The sequence below is a fragment of the Copadichromis virginalis genome, linkage group LG23, assembly GCF_057382275.1.
Source record: "Copadichromis virginalis isolate Kocher_CV1m ecotype Utaka linkage group LG23, C_Virginalis_male_GT1.1, whole genome shotgun sequence".
In the NCBI taxonomy this organism is placed as follows: Eukaryota; Metazoa; Chordata; class Actinopteri; order Cichliformes; family Cichlidae; genus Copadichromis; species Copadichromis virginalis.
The window spans coordinates 1,359,183-1,373,560 of NC_140639.1; the positions used below are offsets into that span (position 1 = coordinate 1,359,183).

At 44.7% G+C, this 14,378-nt stretch overlaps 1 protein-coding gene across 1 annotated transcript in view; it reads right to left on the bottom strand.

Annotated features, from left to right (window-relative positions):
• arhgef18b (rho/rac guanine nucleotide exchange factor (GEF) 18b) overlaps positions 1-14,378 on the bottom strand; it is a 34,634-nt gene that overhangs the window by 15,310 nt on the left and 4,946 nt on the right. Inside the window, exons 3-11 of the mRNA XM_085449680.1 lie at positions 13,817-14,378; positions 13,262-13,412; positions 12,605-12,731; positions 12,446-12,500; positions 11,907-11,951; positions 11,518-11,592; positions 10,889-10,997; positions 10,482-10,665; positions 1,383-1,450 (exon numbers count right to left, since the gene is read on the bottom strand). The exon at positions 13,817-14,378 is cut by the window's right edge and continues 46 nt beyond it. Coding sequence (XP_085305806.1) covers positions 1,383-1,450; positions 10,482-10,665; positions 10,889-10,997; positions 11,518-11,592; positions 11,907-11,951; positions 12,446-12,500; positions 12,605-12,731; positions 13,262-13,412; positions 13,817-14,378 — 1,376 coding nt within the window. The remainder of the gene's footprint in view (positions 1-1,382; positions 1,451-10,481; positions 10,666-10,888; positions 10,998-11,517; positions 11,593-11,906; positions 11,952-12,445; positions 12,501-12,604; positions 12,732-13,261; positions 13,413-13,816) is intronic.

The window sequence follows — 14,378 nt, forward strand, 5'->3', positions numbered from 1 at the left end:
ACAGAAGTGGATTCACGCGTCTGTGAGGGGATGAAGTAGCTTCATGCACCACCTTAATTTCTTTTACGATTCCTATTTTGTTCTCAGTCTTCTGTCTTACTCTTACATTTTTGAATGAGACAAAAAAGAGGAAATAATGTCAGAAAACGTACAACACTGGAATTTATAAAGTCTGAGTTATATTTCACTTTAGTTTGTTTAATAAAAATAACAAATGAAAAACAAATGAGATTATTTGTTCCACTTCCTGATATAATTGGACATTACAGCCCTTTGAAATAAGATGTCCAGCACATTGTGTGCTTAAAACCCAGAAACGTGTCCACACAAGTCACTGCGTGCACGTCACTGTCCCTTCATGCACCATCTCTACTTTCAAGATTAGGCTTCAAACTTTCCTTTTTGCTAAAGCATATAGTTAGGGCTGGACCAGGTGACCCTGAATCCTCCCTTAGTTATGCTGCAATAGACGTAGGCTGCCGGGGATTCCCATGATGCACTGGGTTTTTCCTTTCCAGTCACCTTTCTCACTCACTATGTATTTACAGACCTCTCTGCATTGAATCATATCTGTTATTAACCTCTGTCTCTCTTCCACAGCATGTCTTTATCCTGTCTTCCTTCTCTCACCCCAACCAATCACAGCAGATGGCCCCGCCCCTCCCTGAGCCTGGTTCTGCCGGAGGTTTCTTCCTGTTAAAAGGGAGTTTTTCCTTCCCACTGTCGCCAAAGTGCTGCTCATAGGGGGTCATATGATTGTTGGGTTTTTCTCTGTATCTATGAAGCGCCTTGAGGCGACTTTTGTTGTGATTTGGCGCTATATAAGTAAAATTGAATTGCTTTCTGATCAGCGCTCCATCAAATCAATTAACGCTAAAAATCCCCAAAAATAATTTTTAAGAAGTATGACTTGTAGACTAGGATAAGTCCTCTTGATGCTCCAGTGAGCTCATATTGGGAGTCATGGGCGCGGTTGTTGCAAAATGTTTCGACAGCCCTCGTATTGAATGTGGAAATTACAAGCAGCAGCATCATCATCGACACTTCTGTTTACGCCCGCTTCACCGTCACAGTGAACACTGAATCCTGCCGTCACGGTCAAACAGCAAATTCTCGTTTCATCATCAATCCAAAAGTCATTTTAACATAAACATTCCTCCAGATTTCTCATGCTTGACAAAATAAATCCCGTCTGAAGGTTTCTACGTGTCATCACTGCCAGCGTTGCACAGAAGCACTAATGGTAATCGAACCACAGAAGAGGACACAGGAAGTGATATGCCACTCCTTCGTGCAACATCACATTAAAGTCCAGGCCTGTAGAGCGCAATCAAACCCAGCGTGGCCTAATCGTGGCTGCTCGCCGTGTTTCGAGTGTTTACCTTATTCTTGCTGCTGGTGCACTCCCCCAGCAGAGACTTGCAGCTCTTGTGAACGTTCACAGCGCAATCTGAAAAACACCAGGGCAGAAACTTACAGTCAGTGTATCATTAGTCTTTGCAGGAGCAGGTTTATACAAGACCACAAAGTTTTGGCAATGATGCATGTTTGAAATGAAAAAGAACAACATTTGAGCAGCTCCTGAAGGCGACGCCATCACAAGTACAAAGCTGTGATTCAGACAAGGCAAGGAAACAGAAAGCTGAAGGACAGCACTTTCAGCTCATGCAAACAAATCACAATGTTTGTTTTCAGGCATGTATTTGTAAAGTAAAACTGGTGGGACTGGTGCAACAGTGGCTGTGTCTTCTGTTTGTTTCCCCATAAAGACACAGAGTCAGAGCGCAGTCGGACCAGCAGCTTCCTTTTTCTCAGTAACAGGTTTATATTTCTGTCTTTATTAAACCCAAAGCTGCTGCTGCTGCATGTTTAGATGACATGGCTGTATATACCTCTCTGCTAATTACACAGATAAAAGCTGTTATGGAAAAATAAACTGGGGGTGAGAAAAGTTCTCCTCTATCGCGTACGCGATTACTGAGATCTTGCAACCTGGCAGCGTGCAGTACAACACATACTGTAAACGCCCGAAGCCTTTTCTGGAGGACAAGGCTAGCCAAACAAATTAGTCATGCTTCAGCATGCAAAGCGTGTTCCCATCCCTTCCAGGTAAAACCACGATAATACAAACAAGACGGACAAGTACATGGTTGCGTACGCAGACTGAAGCCGTAAAACCTTATCTACGCTGTGACTGGTGAAAAACAAATTTCAGCTGACTGCGTCAAGTCGGTGCATCACAAGAGAAAGTGTGACGTCGCACAATAACTCGTTCACTGATGATGTTTATGTCCTAAAGCTTCATTGTCAGCGCTGCCTCCTTTACACCGACGCAGGCAGCGTGGCGAGTGTTTGAAATCAGGCTTTGTAGCTGGCTGACAAAGGTGACGCTGGCGTGAGCCGTACCAGCAACTTCCACTAAATGCTAAATGTTTCTAGTCCTTACCCCTCCCTTCTGAATGCTGGTAACACAATACAGCCGCTACAATGGAGACAAATGATAAGTCTGTATCTTCTTACCCAGAAAAAGCATGAAGCAGTGAGACAGGTGATCGTTTGTGTGTGAAAACGCTCTGCATGCAGCTTTTTGCCTCTTAGCTTTTTTCTCTGTCTGCTGCTCGCTCGCTCTCACAATAAATGAACAATTGCTGGCTCAGCTGAAGGAAAAGAAAACAGAAACTGGCTTCTGAATAATCTGAACCAGCACCGCTGTGCCTCTCTTTGAGCTGTATTCAGCAGATATATACTTAAATTGTGAATAGCAACTAGAAGCACTTTGCGTTGAATCTAAGCCCATTTTCCCCTTTTAGACTTTGTTTAGCAGCTAAAGGCTGGACAAGAAGGAACTTCAGAAGAAACTAGAAATTTCCAACTTTTCATCCTGATTCAACTAAAAGATGAAAAAGAAAATAAAATGTAATCTTCTTGCTAATCTGGCTGTTCGACAGACGAGCTCAAATTCATTGTTTAATGAAGACAACCGGCCCCACGGGCAAGGCTCATTCCTCTTTCTTCCAGAGCTCTCGTCCACCTGCTCCTTACTCTCACTACAGAGCACAATGTCATCTGCGAACAGTCCACAGAGACTTGACCGATCTGTCAGCCTGTCCATCAACACTGCAAACACAAAGCCCACCTCCGACTCCTACCACACAGCTCACCACTGTGTCACCGTCCCGCACTTCCTTATGCAGTACGGCAGTTCCTGTCTTGGAAAGGTACTGAGAAGCAGACGGGATTAATAATTAAGTATATCTGTGTGGGGTTTAAAAAAAAAATCAATGTCATTGCAATATTATCAGTCAATAGAAGTAAAAGATTAACCTTAGATAAGCAAGAACAGTAGGTTTTCTGCTCACTGATATCACCGAGCTTATCATTGCAGCTTGTTAACAATAGCACACTGTGCACCAGTCATGCTGAACACACGGGTGGTGACAGAGATCAAAGTAAGCAGAGCTCAGGTGAGGAGGGTAGGGCTGTTCGATATAACCATATATATCTGATGACGATATAAAAGCGTCTGTCGTTTCATTTTACGCTGTCGTTTGTTTCGTGGTGTCACAAAATAAACTGTTTACAGCAATATTTGTTCATGGTTCTGATGTCGCTGTAGTGTTTATATTAATTTCTTAAAGTTCTCTCTTTCTCTTATATTTAATATAACCACACTACGGACGGACAAGCGCCTGTTTTTATGCGTTGTCATTAGCAACAATGAAGGTAACAGCATCACGTATCCGCTTGTTTATTTTCCACATAAACCTTTCACAATAAAGCTCAAGATCCTGTTGAGACTTTTCAAAATAAACTGAATCACGTGAAAGATGCAGATTATTTACAGATGAGAAGTAAAAAAGAGCCGCCAGGTGCTAAAAATAGATCTTAGACTCAAACGTTAGAACAGGCTTCTCCCCGCAGCACGCCGTGTAATAAATACTCACAAAGAAAACGGCGCCGTTACAACTTATGTCTAAAAATCTATCGTTTCAGCATCGGTTAAAACACTCGACTCCAGCTACACGACGCGCAGCTGGAAACACTTCACGCAAGTCGAGCTGCCCGAGATTCACAGAATTTACAGAAAATGTTACATTTTTGTGATTTACATCGTTATCGGACGACAGATGTCTGATATCGGGAGATGAGGTTTTGGTCATATCGCACAGCCCTAGAGGACGGGATCGCGTATCATCAGCTGGACGACTGATACTGTTGAGAAATGTCAGAAGTTACAGTTACTGATGTCAGTCGCTGATCCACGGGACACTCGGCTCCCTAACAAAACCACGACCACACCCAACATCTGCTGACACCCCATCGCACAACAAGTCTTCTTGTGGTACAGAGTGCACACTTCAGTGAGTCACAGTGAACTAGAAGTGAAAATGATACTTTGCTCTCTGCTGTAACTGATAGAAAATTAGAAGAAAAAAAAAAAAGCTGTGCTGCTACTCCACTTCTAGAGAAAATGTGTTATCTCACATGCCCGGCATTGGATTTGGCAGAGGTCAACAGAAGAACAGGGGTTTCTTCCAGGAAAGCATTATTTCACACATCACATCATGTAAACACTGTTTTCACACGCGGCCCAGAAACGCTGTCAGGTTGTGAAACTGCAGTTTCCGTCGCAGGTGGTTTTACAACATGCAATAACAAAGGATGCACATTTTAGATCCTAAAGCAGCTGTGAGTTTGCCGATGCTGGCTTTGAATCTATTTAGAAAGAATTTAAGAACGCCTGGCTACCTGATGGTGCTCGGGTGGCTCAGATTCAAGCAGCTGTGCATTTCTGTCAATCTTAAGCTCTCGTTGCGATCCTGCTTCACACACACAAATGTCTTTACTTTATTCCTTACTATATGATAGATGCAGATTGAAGGTGCAGCCTGGTTTGTGGAAAATATATATAACTCACAGCAAAGACAAAGTGCAAAAACACAGGAAGCTGTTGTGTTAATTCATGTGAAAGCAATAACCCTGTCACAGCTCTAAGTATAGGCTTTAAACCATAGAGGCTAGCACTGCAATTGCTGTCAAGGGCCACAAGAGCTCATTTTAGGTCACATCCACTGTTCACTTACAGACTAATGACGACTTAAACAAAAAACACTGACTATAGACGCTTGCTGTGAGTGGATCCAGTGGCTCTGTTATGACCAGAATCCCACACATGGCATTCAAAGTCACTAAGGCAGTCCGTTTGGTTCCCATGACTTAGAGAACCAGAGCCCTTTGTATGTGAACGTCGTTCGATTTATGTGAATGAAAAGCATTTTCAAGCATGTCCTCTCGGTCAGTCCACTGCAGAGCTGACACAAACAGCTATTAAACCATGGATATGGATATCCACAGTAACTAAATGCATGCCTATCAACTAGATAGGAAACCGAGAGAAAACACAGAGAGAGCATGTAAGCTACAATAGAAGTTAAACATATCACCCTTCCACGGAATAACTTGGACAGTGCAGTGTCACAATTTGAGAGGAAATTAACTTGACGGTAAAGTTCAATAAGTAGGCTGCTTATCGTTTTGAACCATGTGAAAAGCATGTGTGACCCCAATCAACCGTATTACCACAAATAGCTGATCGACTAAAGGTAAAGAGGAAAACAGGTCACTTTAAAAAAAACATTCTAGCACAAAGCTTCCTGTGCAATCATGCATGCAAAAAAAGAAAAAGAAAGAAGTTACTCTTAATCCCCAAAAACACTAGCGACAAAAACATTTGGGACAAAGTCCAAAGAGGCCAGACAACCCAATGACATCATCTAATGAAACGGGAGGGAAGCGGCGCAGTTTACAAAGTGAAGTGAAACATCTCCACCAAAAGAAGACCACCAATAATCTAATGCACAACATAAATTAGCACAACAACCATGCCTTCATTGTCGTACACTTGACCTTGCTTGGGTTTGAACTATTAGATTAATCTGGTTCTCACTCCTGGAAGTAATGGTCCAAACCATTCTACTTTTTCTTGGTAATGGTGCTTCCCCCCCCCCTTCCTGATTAATTAGGCCAAAGGTTACCAGTATAAAAGTAGACAACAATGGTCCACAGGAGGAGAATACTAGTGTGAGAGCCAAACCTTCAATCGTGTAAAATGCAAACATTCAGAGAGCCGGGCATGCTTGAAGGAAAGGCAGTGATGCATAAAGAAGTGTTGTGCTAACAGGCAGACATGGGTGAGACCCAGAGTCAGTGGAGTGGGCTGTTATGCACTGGTAGACCTGCCAAGCACAATTAGCACCATGTGACCCAGTCAGAACAGAAAGGCTGAAGAGTGAGGTGACAGGCTGAATGGTCACCCCTCAGCCTGGGGCATTCCTATCGCCTGATGCCAGCAAAGCTCTGGCAGAGGGGCATCACCTGCCCGGCTGAGGAATGGGAAGCATCTCATTTAATACACTGAAGAATATACATTTAAGGAATAAAAGCTGCCTGGGTCTCAGTCAGCTAAGAGGAGGGAGCAAAGACAAATAAAGGAGGCTGATGGAAACGAGGTGGAGACAGCCTCGGTCAACACTGCTCTAACATTACTGCTGTAAACCTGAATACACGCTCCGTTTGAAACACGTTACATGAGAGGAAACGCCAGTAAATTAAGACTTCAGGCACACCAAGTTATCTTGGAAGCTAACGCTAGCAATCACCTGTTGAGCTTCGTGCAAAGTCTACAACCGGCAGCAGAGCAAAGTCACCGAAAAACCCACGTAAAGTTCAACAAACAGACGAGTTTCGTGGCGTTGTGGGTTTGTTTACGCCACAAAGACACAAGCTTTCAGCTAACCTTGTGTTTCGAGAAGGAGAGGTTGTTCGCGAGCTAGCACGCTAAGCGCTGCGAGGCTAATAAGTAGCCAGCACTACGCTGAGAATAGCTGGGAGCTAATTTGGGCCAGCTAAGTATAAATTAAACTCTCGGGGAAGTAAATGTGTCTTGCCCTTATTATCACACCGAGTCAACACTGGAGGGAAAAGAAAAAAGCTCCTAGTTAGCTTTGATTAGCTCTTAGCTGGCTTAGCTAACGACAGGAATGACTGAAAAGTCCACAGAGGGAAACAACGGGAGTTATCCACCTGATCCCGCTTGAGACCATCGCTACAGTAGCCGCTTCTTACCGCCCAAGAAGACTCGGGTTTGCCTGAATCAGCTGCATCCGAAGGGAATTGTAGTCTGTCCGTGAGTTAAATAAAACACACCGGCCAGTGAGATCAGCAACAAGTATCCCACATACTCGGTTTTGTCCAGTTTGTGTCTCCACTGGGAACAATCTCTGGCATACAAACGACGCATTCCACAGGCTGAATCCCCACAGGGCTGAGTTCAAATTAAAGGGACACTCACTTGTTTTCTCACGCCTGTGTCCGCGGAACAACAACACATGAGCATCTAGGGTTTGTGACTTCATTCAGCAGCAGCAGCGATGATGATTGATGGATGGAGAAATGTAACAGATGCATTATTATAATTATTATTATTGTTTTATCCAGATTGTTTAACACAATCTCGGAGAGTGAAAGAGCCCGAGCATCAGAGGAAAAGTGTACTGGTACTGATTTTCAGGAACAAGGGTGATGTACAGAGCTGAGGCAGCTATAGAGCGATACAGCTGATGAGTCATACCGTGAAGATATGGGAAAGAGTTGTTGAGAGGTGACGATAAGTGAACAGCAGTGTCCTCATGCCGAGAAAGTAAACTATTTCCCTATGGGGACTAACACGCACACTTTACTTTACACTAGAGACATGTTTGCTTTGAGAGTGCTGATGGAGAAGTGTAGAGAAAGTCAAAAAGAACTGCACTGTGGTTTCTGTGGATCTATGAAAGCAAGAGAGGAACTGTGGTACTGCGTGAAGAAGGATGTGAGGGTGGTGCAGGGTGTACAGCAGGTTTACAGGCAGGTTCAAGGTGAGGATAGGATTACACCAGCAATCTGCTAAGACCCTTCCTTCTTTGACACAGTGATGGAGGCTCTGTGGACTATGATATTTACAGGCAACAATGTGATCTGTAGTGAGACCGGGGAGCAGGTGGATGAGAGCCTGCTTCATCCGCGAGTATTAGGGATGATTTGCGGCAGAAGGATAGCAGCAAAATGAAAGAGAAGGTTTACAAGATGACAGTGTATGGTTGAAGATGCTCAGACTTTCACTGGGAGTGACCAGGATGTACAAGGTTAGATGTGGATATGCTGGGCAAAGGATGTTGAAGGGAGGAAGAAAAGGAAGGAGGACAAAAGAGGGGATTCGTGGATGTAGTGGTATGTAGTGGGTCGTTGTGATGATGCTAGGGACAGGGTGAGATGGAGGCAGATGATCCACCCTTAAGGGGAGCAGCTGAAAGACGAAGATGTCAAAAAAGAGGCAGTCCAAAGAGGAAGACACTGAATGTGTGGCACGCCGAGCCTCGCTGAAGGATACCAGAGCAGCTCTGTTTAATAAGCAAACAATAAGAAACAACCATATGTTACATCCTGACCGCCAGACTGCACGGTGTATAAATATCCTGGACGTATTATGGCCTTTGTCTGCCACAGAATAGAGGGAGAAAGGAAATATTGGGTTATAGTCATGAAATAATGAAGCAATAGCACAGAATGACTAAATGCCCCCAGTGCTCCCATCCACATGTGCCAGTGAAAGCAAAGAGAAATGGTGATGACATTGAGAACACTTCTGTTTCCTTGTTACTGGAAACTTTATTTGTTGATGTGAAATTCTCAACAGCCAGACCACATGGCTTATGAGAAGACGGCCTCTGGTTTACAATAATGTCAACACATGTGACAAAAGTCCACACTGCCAGCATCAGTCACGGTGATGGAAAGGAAATACCCAGTAGGAGTTTAAAACTGTCACTTTAACAAACCTGTATAAACATAGATGTAACATCAATACTGAGAGTGTGTCTAGAACCATCCATTTTAACTGCATCGCTTTAGGTTTGTGGACATTTGTTTATGCTCTTAAGGTCCGCCCACAGCATTCCTGTCACTGCCCCTCCTAGAGTCCTGAACGAGGTTTCTTCCTGTTTAAATGGAGTTCTTCCTTCCCACTGTCGCCAAGTGCTTGCTCAAAGAGGTCATCTGTATTATTGTAGGGTCTTTGCCTTCCAGTATAAAGAGCCCTGCGGCTGTTGTTGTGATTTGGTGCTGTATAAGTTAAACTAATTAAATGTAACTGACCTGACTTGACGGTGCCATCGAAACACGTCGATTCTTTTCTTTTTCAGTCATTCTGCTGTAACATTTGCTGCTGTGCTTGGGATCATTGTCCTATTGTGTGACCCAGGTTTGGTCAGACAGACAATCTCACATTTGCCTCTAGAATACTTTTGTATACTAAGAAGTGCACAGTGGACTCAGTGAGTGCAAGGTGTCCAGTCCCGGGGCTGCAAAACGAGCTGAAAGCATTGCCCCGCCCACCACCGTGCCCAACAGTTGATGTGAGGTTGTTGTGCTGGTATGCTGCGTTTGATTTTCTCTAAACGTGGCGCTGTGGTTTGGTCAGATGCAGTTTTGAAACCTGTGCTGCCATCGTCTTTATCAAGAGAAGAGACTTTTTATCATTTTACTGACATGAAGCTTAACATTTGACACGCAAACTAGTTTTACTTGAGTAAAGTTGTCAGACACGTTATGGTCAGATGTGAATAATACAGACTAAAGGTTCTTAACTCTCGTCTACGTCCACTAACACGACTGCCATTATTAAAGAGTTTCACTGGGAAACTTCTTCCATGCACGGTACAAGTAGTTCATCAGAAGCTGTTGCAGTTATTTATAATCTTCCAAATGTGCAAAGACACATTCGGTAACATTATTCTGACTATAGCCTGTACGCTGCCCTTGATTGGCTTAAGAGTAACAGACCAATGGATTCATGAAGCTTTGGTTACCTTGAGACAAAGCGAGGCTCAGCTTTTCCACTTCGAGCTCATTCAACACGTACAAGACAGCAGAAATCTGAAATATGTTGCAAACTAGAAAAACAAATCTAAGGCGAGCTGCAGCTTCACCGAAACATCTGCAAGAATTTGTCCAAACAAGTTCACCGAGGTGTGTGACCTGATGAGGTAAAGTAATGATGAGGCGGGAAAGGGGAAGGCTGTGTCATCTTAGCATCTAACAAGGGAAGGGAACGGCAAAATGTCTTCTACAGCCCCAAAGAGGAGCCACAGTCACTGTGACGGGTGGTGAAAGCTGCTGTCTGATTCCATGTATGTGCTTTGACAAAGATGTCAGTGTAAGGAGGCTGAACGGGTGTTTAGTGAGCACAAGCTCTTCGTGTTGTATGTGCATGTGTGTGTGGTTTGTTTACCTGTGTGCATGAGTGCGCCACTAAGTGGGCGAGTGAGTGTGCATGCAGTATAAATAGATGCGAGCTTGTGCATGAGCGCGGCACCTGTGCACATATGTGTCTGACTGAGAAGAAGCGTGGGTGCGTGTACACCTGTGGCTGTGGTGTTACTCACTCGTGCACTGCAGGCCATGCTTTTTCTGCAGCGCCTTGCTGCACAACGAGCACGTGGCACAACTGGAGAAGGAACCTGGCACCAAATGATGCCCATTGCTGTGAATGCCACACATTTTCTCTTTGGGCTCCCTGTCCTTGTCCTTCACCTTGTCTTTCTGAGGCTCTTTTTCGCGGTTCTTACCCTGCAGAGGAACAAGGAAAGAGGCAGATTGGTTTTTTCATGCACATGTTGTGTTCTTCAGACATAATAAACATGACATCTCATGGCTGAGGCAGGACATACAATTCGGATAGAGATTGCAATCTGCTTTAAGATGCAATCATTAGGCCAAACGTGCCACGCACTTCAGTGCAAAAGGTACATTTATATTTCGCCATGAAGTCGTAGGGGCTTCACAGGATTACCTTGTCTTTATTGAAGGAGCCGGTCATCCTGTTCCTGAGAGAGCTCAGAGTCCTTTTTACTTTTGTGCCTCTTTCCACCTTCTCTATACGATCCTCCTCTTCTTCATTCCTGGTAGATGAGCAAGAGAGTAAAGTATAAACTACAGGCTAGTGTAAAGACACCACAGCATCTCTGTGGCGTCTTTTTCTTCTGCTTTCAGCCTTTAAAGGGTGAGATGGAAGCAGATGATCCACTGCTATCCCTGACTTTAAAAGCATTACACTCTTTGTTGAGTTTCAATTGACTTTTTTGTGCAGCATCAGGTCATCTCAGGGAGCTTTACATAGTAAGGGAATAAAAACCCATAAAACTTCCCCTGAAGCACACATCAGAAATTCATCCTGGCAAACAGGGGACATTGTTGATTAGTAACAGTTTTCTGATGGTTTCTATAAAAACAAACCACATTATTGCAGAACCAAGAGCAGCCTGCACTGTATCAGCACTTTGTCTTTCACTGCTTTCAGTTTTGTATCCCGTCACCGACGGCTAATAAAACTCCTCCCAGGACTGGCTGAGATCACAAACATCTCAAATGTGAGACGATGAGCTTCAGTCACAGGGGAACAACGGTGAGGGCCGTACTTACTCGTTAGAGAGGAACTCGTACCAAGTGACACTTCCTGAATCTTTGGCGTCTGATCTGCTGCTTCTCTGCTTCTCTCTGTCAATGACAACAATGACAATGAAAGGCTGGATTCAAAAATCTCCAAATGTGAGAAACGTGTTTGTCGTGGCTCAAGTCTTTAAACTGTACAAAAACAAAGAGTGTGGTTTAGACTCGGTGAGTGTTTTCCCAGTGATAACAGCCGTGTCACTGCACAATGTCAACATGCAAAACATGGCAAAAACATGCTTGCACTTACAGTGCAGTGTGTGCACACGCACGCTCTACAGTCTGGCTCTGCTGGTGCTTTATAGACTGGGACGCCGCTACAGCAGTGAAAGCACGCAGACCTCCCTCTCCTGTTTACTTACCCGTGGTACTTCTTTAGCTCCTGCAGAACTTTCTGTACCATCACCCTGAGACAAACAAGACACTGAGACTAAGTGGAGGAGAACAATTCTAGGAGCTGGGTGCTGATTTTGAGAAGAATCCTCCCCCGTGTGCTGTGTCCGCACACCGCCCGGGTACATATAAAATAACCCTCCCCCTCACACACACAGACACAAAGGGGCCATCTAAGGAGCTGGGAGAGGGAACTGTGGGAGGAGAAGGTTGCTGACATATGACATGGAGCAGAAATGTCAGCAGAGAGTGGGGAAAGCCCCTCTGCTATGTGGGAGTGAGAGAGCTGCAGCTCACCATTTAAAGCTACAGAGCAGGATTTGCACTGCTGCACTAAAGGAGTCAAAAACTGCAATAATACAATTCAACATAGTTTAGAAGACGTGTTTCCTAATGTAATCAAACTACTTCCTTCTTTCAAACATCTTTAAACTTGCACTCGACAGAAACAGCTTCTCGAACACGGTGAGAACGAGCAGCTATGTTGATGTAAATGACGTGTACTCACATATGCGTCTGTCCTTCAGTAGAATGCAGGTTTTCTTCCGGGTCAAATTCCTCAGCTACAGGTGAAAAAGATAAACTGGTCAGTTATGAGGAAAGATGCCTTCAGGTGATAAAACCTGAACTTAGATTTGTTCTACAGGCGTTAAAGCCGCCGGCCCACCTCCTGCTGCCCTGGCAGCCCGTTTGGATGTCTGTACAACACGAGAAATGTGTGCAGCACGGGAGCAATCGTCTGTAGCAAGGATCTCTGAGCGGGAGTATAGCTGCCTGCCGGGCTCACCGTGGTCCTGACAGAAGAAGAATAAACGCACGTGTATCCACTCCTCAGCAAGCAGCACACACACACTTACTGTATACGATAGATTTCTTATGCAGACGGCAATTTACATTCAGTTATTTTGGTCAATGTGGTCAGAAAATTCTTTGTGGTTCAGTTAATTTGTTGTTTAGTATCAAATATCCAAGCTGTGGTCACCTACAGCTTTCCTATCGTCCATATGTCCCAGACCAAAAGTCCTCTGGGACTTCCAGTCTTTTCCAAAAACTATTAGAAGCTCACTGGTTGATGTGTTCATTCATTGCAGTGTCACAGAAATGCACCTGCTTGTTCTGAAAGATGAACAGCATCCTGCAGTTTGAGGAAATCACTGAGCTCGAGTTCAGCGCAGAGCTGCACGTCTGTGACGTCTTCAGAGGGAACTAAATGACATTGTTGCTTTTGGTTTGTTGTGAGATTACTTTAACAAAAAAGTTTAGTTCCTCGATGCCACTTTTGAGTTATTACCCCCACAGTGACCCTGATCTTTGGGCAGCTTACCCTCAGGCTGAAGCCATCAGGACTGCCGGAGTCCTCCTCAGGACACGGCGAGCAGCTGTAGGTGGACTGGAAAAGACTATTCTGTCGCTCCTCGTCATCATCATCATCTCTCTCTCCGTCACTGTCTATGGCCTTGGTGTCGAGACTGAGTCTGGCAGCACGGCAAGCAAACACAAAGCAAATAGATTTACATATACAAGCATGTGCATATACACACACACACATGTGGGAGACAGAGGGAGTCTATGACTTGTGTGTATTTTCTGTTTTGTCAGTATTTTTGTGCACGTTTCATTTTCACAGCTCAAAGAAGCTTCACCGTCATTATTTAAAAAGCTGTGAAAGACCAACCACAGGAAACGTTCAGCTCACTTAAATAACACAGGCAGAAAAGTGTTTTTGTTTTTGAGCGTGACAACTGTGCTGAGTAATACTGAAGCAAGATGTTTCTCTATGTAGAAACTTTATTATATGACTTATGAGTCAAGTAGATTTGGACTGTAACAGGAGACGCTTCCTCTGAAATGTTTCTGCGTGTCCGGCTCTGCGTCTTACCTCCTCCCCAGGTTGATGGGGGACAGAGGGACACCCCAGCTGTGCCTCCGAGATGTAGACATGGATCTGATTAGAATAGGAAAGCTGTCCAGGTCTGGCTCTCCATCAAAATTCATTGAGCACTGGTCCTTTGCTCCCTCCATCGCCGCTGTCGATGCCGTTTCCATCGATCCCGACAATCCGATCAAATTACTTGGCGAGCTCCGCCCTACTGCAGAGCCTCCACAGAGAGAGTCCTCGCAATCAGTGAACCCACCTGGTAACAACTTAGGACTGAGCTGAGTGACCACAAGGTTGTGAGGAAGTTCCTCTGGAGGCTGTTCGCAGGACGGGAACGGTGCATTTAAGTGTGGGGAGTGCGTGTTCAGAAAAGAGTGTGCAGGTCGGTTTAGGGCTGGACTGTTTGTGTTTAGAGGCTCCTGGAGGTCGACGCTCTCCGTGGCTGCGGTCACTGTGGATGCAGTTGTCTGCGAGGTCGGCGTACCTCCCCGCAGATCTTTTAAGTACTCAGAGTCCCTGAGAGAGGGGCTGATGCTCTGCAAGTCCTCCACACTGCTGCTCT